General features: G+C 47.0%; 1 protein-coding gene across 1 annotated transcript in view; it reads left to right on the forward strand.

Moving 5' to 3' along the window:
- MTMR2 (myotubularin related protein 2) overlaps positions 1 to 6,295 on the forward strand; it is a 33,733-nt gene extending 27,438 nt beyond the window's left edge. The window contains exons 11-14 of the mRNA XM_010187321.1: positions 1,416 to 1,508; positions 3,128 to 3,241; positions 4,654 to 4,830; positions 5,826 to 6,295. Of these exons, the coding sequence (XP_010185623.1) occupies positions 1,416 to 1,508; positions 3,128 to 3,241; positions 4,654 to 4,830; positions 5,826 to 5,987 (546 nt within the window). The 3' untranslated portion in view covers positions 5,988 to 6,295. The remainder of the gene's footprint in view (positions 1 to 1,415; positions 1,509 to 3,127; positions 3,242 to 4,653; positions 4,831 to 5,825) is intronic.
- The last annotated feature ends 1,538 nt before the right edge of the window (positions 6,296 to 7,833 follow it).

Here is a 7,833-nt window from a genome sequence, read left to right on the forward strand (position 1 = left end):
AAAGGTGAATGCTGCTGCTATTGCTTTCTGCCTGTAATTCCAGTCATCTCTTAACCTCCTTGGAGACAATCTTGGCTAGATATGAGGAACAGATGGTATTACACCTCTCATGTGCCTGACTGGTATGTTGTATTCCTATGCTTAGTCTTAAACTAAGAGAGTACTTCAGGTTCAGGATAGGCTTTTCTACTGGGAGTTGGCGCAGACCACTGGCCAACTTTTTGTCTTCCTTTCCAGTTCAGTCCATTTTCTGAGACTGCTTGGACATTGTCGTCTAACAAATGGCGTGGTATTGAAGAGGCCTTGACCTCGCATTTTCTTCAGGCACATTTTATTTTTGGGGAGGTTTAGGTAGAAGGACAGCAGTTTGAGACTGTACCAAGAGTAGCTTGTGGTTGTGTCCCTGGAGTCGGCAGAGGCAGCTTGTGGACCTGTGACACAGTGGTTTGTTACTCTTGGCACTGATGGGAATCGAGAGAGCCTTTTGGCAGTATCCATTCAGGCGTTGTTCTTACTGTGTTCTGCTCATAGCTGTTCTCTTGTGGTTGTTTTAATTTTGGCAAGGGCTAGAACAAGGTCCGTTTACAGCAGATGTGATGGGCTGCATAGTCAAATGCTCTGAGGAAGAGGGGGAAACTGAGGCACTAGGCAACTAGGGTTATCCTGCAGAAAACTGTTACCTGGTGTTCCCCTATGATTTTTTTAGCTTAGTACAAAGAAGATAATGATATTGATTTCCTTTGGTGAGGGGAGAACAGAGTTACAGAAGAGGGTAGAGATGTCTGTTTCTTAAGTTGTTCTGTCTGTGTACTTAGGGCTCCTGGGTAATACATAACCAGTAAGGTACTTCATTAGCTATAAGGAATCAGGCCTCACATGTCTTATCCAAGGCCACACAGCATGGTCAGGGTTGGAGGCCTGCTCCTGAGATACTTTCTCCCGAGGTGGCAGGAGATGGGCTGGGTTAGTGTTTGTACAGCGCTTGGAAGCTGCGAGGTGTTGCGTGACGGTTATTGCCACATGCTGTGCCTGTGGGTAGTGCTAGATCCAGCACACTGCACTACTGAAGTAGCCAGGACGACAGCTGCAGCTGAAGCAAAAAGCATTCTCATTTTTTTCCTCCTGAACTTTAGCTATTAACTGAAATCAGTGCCAGCATAGCATCTGGAGCCTCTACTCAAACAACTCTTGCTTTAATTTAGCATTAAAATAACCCCATAAAGAAATTTCACTTCAAAGACAAAGGGAGTAGCTGTCTTTTACTCGTTTACCCACTGATATGGACAAAGCAAAATCCGGACTCATTTGAACCTCCTTAAAGCCGTTGTTAAAGGCTTGGGTGACTGGGAGGAGACCGCAGCAGTTTCCCCACGAAGCCCCGTGTGACTTGTGTTCCTTGTCCTGCTCTGTTTCAGAGAGTTGGCCATGGAGATAAGAACCATGCGGATGCAGATCGCTCTCCTGTCTTCCTCCAGTTCATCGACTGCGTTTGGCAAATGACAAGACAGGTAAGTTGCTGGGTGGGACATGTGTCTGCAAAGCCACTGTACCAAGACATGGCCCAGTGTGGCTAGAGAGGTCACTGGAGTGGCCACAGGAGTTGTTTCTAAGCTGATCTGCATAGGCTCTCCTCCCTGCGCTTCTGCTCTTGTTTTGTTGGCACAATGTTTCTTGTGAGCCTGTTTAGCAAAGGGCTGGAATGCACAAGCGCACAGCAAGGCCACAGTGTTGGCTTGCATCAGACTGGCTACTGGGTGCCGCTTACATACATGCTGCTGTAAGATGTGAGCTTGTGAGGAGAGGCTTTCCTTGTCCTGAGAGAGCAGGCGGCTGCCTCACATTTATCATGGGCAGGAACAGACGCTCAAGCCATCCTCGTTTGCCCACTGTGCCTTCAGAAGCATAAGTGACTTATGCTAATGTAGGTCTCTACCGTGGTGAGTGCATACAGATCGCTGTTGCCTCTGCTCGGGCTGATTCCACAACCAAACCTGCCACAAGACATATATTTGGTCTACTTTAACTTCTGAAGGCAGACACATTGTTCCTGGTTCATAGGTGGTGTACAGAGCCAGGAGCTGAGTTCCTCGCTTCAGACCAGACATGGCAGAGGCGTAGTTCAGGAGAGTTCACCTCTGGTTAGGAAGTTTATCCCCCAGGTATGTGTGACCTGGAAGATTTCTTCTGTCTGCTGTGACACAAAATGTGTCACGTGGCGAATGTCAGCCACGATCAGGCAGTTCACTGAAAAAGTTAGGCTCATCATGGATTAAACCAGGTGAAGCGGGAAGGAAGTATACCACTATATATGAAGCTGTACTGTATCCAAGCAGAGAAAGAAGGAGACTTTTACCATCATCAAAAGTTACTTTCATGGTGCTCTCCTTGCGTTGCTTCTAGAAGCATCTGACCTGCAGCCGGTGAGGTCAGGTTGTTGCAGCTAGGGCAGCCTGGGAAGAGGAGGGTGGCTTGTGAGGGAGGAAGGCTTCCCGTGCTCCTCTCCATCACTCCAGCGTGTCTTTGCAGTTCACTGCACGCATTCTCACTGACCCTTTGTGGAGCTTCCTTTCTCCTTGTCTCGGGTCTGGTTGTTTCTGCATGGTACATCCACACCAAACGCAGCCCCTCCCCATACACCTCCTCTTCCTGCTGACCTGTGTTGCACGATGCCTCCCTGCTCTTCCTGCTGGGAAGTGCTGTGTTACACACAGAGGTTATTTCCATTTGGCTTCAGGAAACTTCCATTTCTTTTTGTGGATGATTTCACATGCCTTCAGCCTTTTGTTCACAGACTCATTGCGTGGTCTCTCGTTAGGGACAGGCATAGCAGAGCAAGCTTCCACTTGAGGCAGCACCAAGTGTGTATAAACACAGCAGTCCAACCCTTCAGACCTCTGGCTTTTGCTCAGATTTCCTCTCTGCACATGTAAAGCAGCTTTCCAAGAGATAAACTCTTGCTCCTGGAAGGTGAAAATACGATTCTGAATATTCCGCCAGGCAAAGAAGAGAGACAAATCCTGTTTTAAAGAAGAGGGGCCAACTCCTCGCCAGGAGCACAACGTGAGAGAAAGTTTATTTGTGATTCCTGTTCTAAAATCCCATCCTAATTTTCTGGTTTTGTCTGAAGTTCCCTACAGCATTTGAGTTCAACGAGTACTTCCTGATAACCATCCTGGATCACCTGTACAGCTGCTTGTTTGGGACATTCCTGTGCAGCAGTGAGCAACAGCGAGTGAAGGAGGTAGGACTGCATCTCAGCAAGGTGGAGGCGTGGTACTGTGGTTGCTTTAGCTGGCCAGGCATTGCTAAAGAGGTCATTTTCACACTGTCATCGGTAAATGCAGGTCTGGGTAATACCAAGCCCCTTTCTTAACAGTTAAACTGCTGCCTGTTGGAGACCTTACATTTCAGAGCAGTAACATTTCCCACTGTACAGTCCTACTGCTTCCACTGTGGCTATGAGCTACTCACTGGTGGCTGAACAGCTCCTCGTGTCTCCTCAGTAGTTGGAAATGCAATTTTTATTGAACTTCAGGTAAATGTAACCTTCTCTGTGGGAACTGGGACCTTTTTTACCCTCCGTTTTCCTTGCAGTGGTCCTGTAAGGTTGATTTCCACTACCAAGTGTGTGTTGTCATTCTGCACACTGTTTACAGCAAGTAACTGCTCTCAGTGTGTGCTTTTGCCCTGCTTGCCTTTTTCTGGGAGAGGACAGCGCTGCTGGTATTGGGCAGGACGTGCCTCTAGGCCCTGCCACGAGCCAGCGCTGCCCTGCAGCCCGGCTGAGATTTGTTTGTGGGAGGAGTGTACAGAGGTGTACATTAGCACCATTCAAACACTGCCCCATTCAGACCCGGTCTGGGATCAGAAGGAAAAGCAGCAGCACTCATGCTGTCTCACCTACCATGAGATGAAGCATTTTGTTACCGAAAGGTCGCAGCCTAACTTCACAGAGGTGCATAGAGGACAGTGCTTTGTGGACCTTGTGATTATATTTAACAGAACATTAGTTAAAAAAAATAAAAATAATAATTTTAAAAAATGCTGTAGTACAGAAGTGATAGTATTGTACTGTAGTGAAATCAGGGTCCCTGTTTCTCTAGAGGCCACAGTGAATAACTCTTGATTTCTAGAGAAGAAAATCTGCATGCTGTTTGCATGAGTTTGGGTTTTTTTAAGGCCTCAGCGAAGTACTTAAACTAGCAAGCACTTCAACACTGGTTTCACTGGGACTATTCACAGGCCTAATTATTCCACTAGATCAGGGCCTAAGTCAAATGTTTTCTTTTTTCCTTTGCAATTAAATACTCCAGCAAGCCCTCCAGGAGCACTTTAAAGAGGTAAATTTTAAGCAAAGCAGTGAGAGTTCACACACAGTGTCCCCTTGCTGTACCGATGGCGATTCCTGGTCCGTGTTGGCAGCCAGGTGTGTGAGAGGGGATGTTTCTGTTCCAGGGCACGTGAGTGCCTGCCTGCACCCCCGTGCTTCAATTACAGTAACCACATCAAAAGAACAGGGGTTTTTTTAAGCTGCAAAAAGGCTACCAGCTCTGTTAATGACAGGCATATGTATATGCTGGTATAAATACTTTGTAGATAAATGCTGGTATTCATATGGGAAATAAAGCATCCTCCATCCCCTTTCCTTTACAGAGCCTTCCAAAAAAGACGGTGTCGCTTTGGTCTTACATCAACAGCCAACTGGAAGACTTCACCAACCCCTTGTATGTGAGCTACTCCAACCACGTCCTGTATCCCGTGGCCAGCATGCGCCACCTGGAGCTGTGGGTCGGGTACTACATCCGCTGGAACCCCAGGATGAAGCCGCAGGTACGTCTGGCTCCTCCAGGACCCTGCTGCTATTTCCCTCCCTGCTGGGACTGATACTGTCATTTTGGAGCTCAGGACCTTCGAAGCGCAAGAAGCAATGTACAGACTTAGGCTGCCACTGCTTAAATATGAAGCCAAAAGCCTACATTCGAATGGCAGCAAATGAAAGGGCAGCATCTGCAGCTGGCTGGTGTGAGAGCTCAGCTGGCTCGTGAAATCTGCAGGAGCTGAAGATATGCAGCAGTCTGGAAAATTTCTCACTTACAATAAGGGGAAAATAATCTGAATTCTCTCTTCCTTACAAAAGAGCCTAAAAACTTAAGACTTCTTCAGATGTAAGGTTCTAGAGCTGAGCTTTGAGGCTGTATTTAGATACTGGCAACAGGAACCTGCTGCTTGCCCTGGCTGCCCGAGGCACAGGGGTGACTGCAGCCCTGGTTACCTTCTTGGCAGCAGGGAAACTGGTGTGCCCAGGGCAGGCACCTGAGACTTGCAGTCTCAACACATCACCTTTTAATAGGAAGAGACAGAATTTCTGGATTGTCTGTGTCCAACTTGAGCTAACAGAGCTTTGCAAATCTGGGGCATTAGGTACAGGAACTCAAAAATGCTTTCCAGTAATAACTCTTTAACAGTCAGAACTATGTGAAAACATTTAGATAAATGTGTATTGGTTTCCCCCCCCCCAAAGCCCTGAAATTGTGTCTAGGCTGAGATGCCAAGGCCAGTGCCCTTCTGAAATGTCAGAGATTAGAGTTTTGTAATTGTCATCTTCCCAAACACACACAGTTTTGTTTGGCCAGCACTGCACTGTGCATGTTGGATAAACATGAGCATCCCAAAGCCAGCACAGCTGCTCGCTCCCCCCTGGGCTGGAGACAATGATGCAACTCACCTTCCACCCCTCCTTCCCGCAGAGCTGTGTGCCAGGTCAGCAGCAGTGTTTTGTGCTTCCACGCTTGCCTCCCAGCACTCAGCGACACTTTTTCTTGCAGGAACCTGTTCACAGTCGCTACAAGGAGCTTCTTGCCAAGCGGGCCGAGCTGCAGAAGAAAGTGGAGGAACTGCAGAGAGAAATCACCAACCGCTCCACCTCGTCCTCGGAGAGAGCTGGCTCTCCCGCGCAGTGCATCGCTCCTGTACAGACAGTGGTATAATATGGACTTTTTTTGCTGAACACCTTCCCAGGACCATGGGAGCAGCTCTTCTGAAACCCTCTGGATTTCCAGTGTGGTGTCTGGGAGATGCCAACCTATTTATTTATTTCTCTCCAGGGTAATTTATTAGTACTGTAGCACTAGAGGAAGCTTAAGCAAAGACAAACGAACAAAGGAACAAGGCCCCCTATGCAATTAACCTTCTCGGTGGCTAGATTACATGAGCTAATTGCACTTGCCACCTAAAAGAAACCTAGAGCTCTTTCTTTGTTCACTGATGTGCTGGAAATCACTTGGCTTTAAAGAAAGACCATGCATTAGAATGAAGTAGTGTGGAGGAAAAACATCTACTCAGAAGTCTGAAAAAATCTCCCTTTTGCTAAAAGGAAGTATCGAGTCTGCCTTTGCTAGCAGAGCCACCCAGAGTACAGCTGTAAAATCATGAATGTCTGCAGAGCAGTGTTCATGAAAGAGTCTGCCAACAGTTAGACAAGCAGTGATAGCATCTGAAACATATCACTGTTCTCGCTTTTCCCTTCATGTTGATCTAGATCCTAGGAAGCCATGTAAATGATGCCTTACTTAAAGAAAGGGCAGCTTCTACCAATAAAAACATGGTGGTAGAGAAGCAACCTACATGACTGGACTTTGTAGGAGAAAAAGTTTACTCCCATCTCTGCAACTTTAGAGTCTCGCTCACGAGTTTACATTGGGTGCGCCAGGACTCAACTGAAGCACCTTTATTTCTGCGGGGGGCAGCAGAGCGCGGCTCCCCGGGGCTTTCTGCAGCTCCTCTGTCCTCCAGTGCCTCATACTCATCAGGGGAAAGGGAGCGGAAAACCAAGGGAGGGGCACATGGGAACTGCCGGGATCAGTAATTTCATTTTGCTTGGGTAAGTGTAATTAGTGATTTTAATGCTTCTGTGCAGGATCATAGTGGCAGATGTAAGGTAGTTCAGCTTTCTGTTAACTAATGGAAGCAACTGCATATCAACCAAAGAAGCCTTTCTGCCTGCATTGCAACCGCTACTTAAGGTTATTCTGGTAGACTCAACAGCTCAGCTGCTGTTTAGGCTTTTTCCTCATAGCATACTTATAGAATACACGTTGCCTGACTAAACTTAAGTCCAAATTGAATTTTAATACAAAATGTTAATGTGAAAGTGCAGATAAAAACACAGTTAGTGAAACCATGACTGCCACATTGCTCTTCCAAACAGATAGGTACAGGGTTGTAGAAGATAAGACTTGGAGGGAAGGAAGTTACATTTACTCTAGGCTGCTGCTCATCTCCGTGCTAAGGAAGGGGGTGCTGCTTGGTCTGGGTGCCTGTGTTGCTGATAGGATCCCACACTGTGGTCACCTGTGTAGTACAGCCAGCAGCGTGCTGCTCCACTCTGCCTCTCTTCCACCACTGAGAAGCATTTTCTGAGAGGGCACGAGAGTGGACCAATTTAGACATGAGAAACTGCCTTTCAAAAGCCACATTCCTTCTGAGGCAGTAACAAGAATTTCCCCCTTTTCTTCTGCCTGCTCTGCTGCACTCCATGTCTCAGTACTTAGAGAAACCCACAGCCACTTTCTGTCAGGAGTAACAGGCCATATAGCATCACTGCATTTGTATAGGGTGGCCCAAGACACTGCAGTTCAACAGTGGAGAGAATCCACGCAGCACATTTTGAAGAACTTGGAAGTGGTTTAAGAAAGGTTGAAGGGCAGATCTGCTCTTACATACAATCACTACAGAAGATAGTTCATAGCATCACTATTAGCAAATTAACTATGTGTGTATATTTTGTTTCTTGATGATGGCTGTTTGGTTTCCTTAACACTAATAAAAAACTGA

This window comes from Mesitornis unicolor, unplaced genomic scaffold (genome assembly GCF_000695765.1).
Source record: "Mesitornis unicolor isolate BGI_N332 unplaced genomic scaffold, ASM69576v1 scaffold12196, whole genome shotgun sequence".
Classification (NCBI taxonomy): domain Eukaryota; kingdom Metazoa; phylum Chordata; class Aves; order Mesitornithiformes; family Mesitornithidae; genus Mesitornis; species Mesitornis unicolor.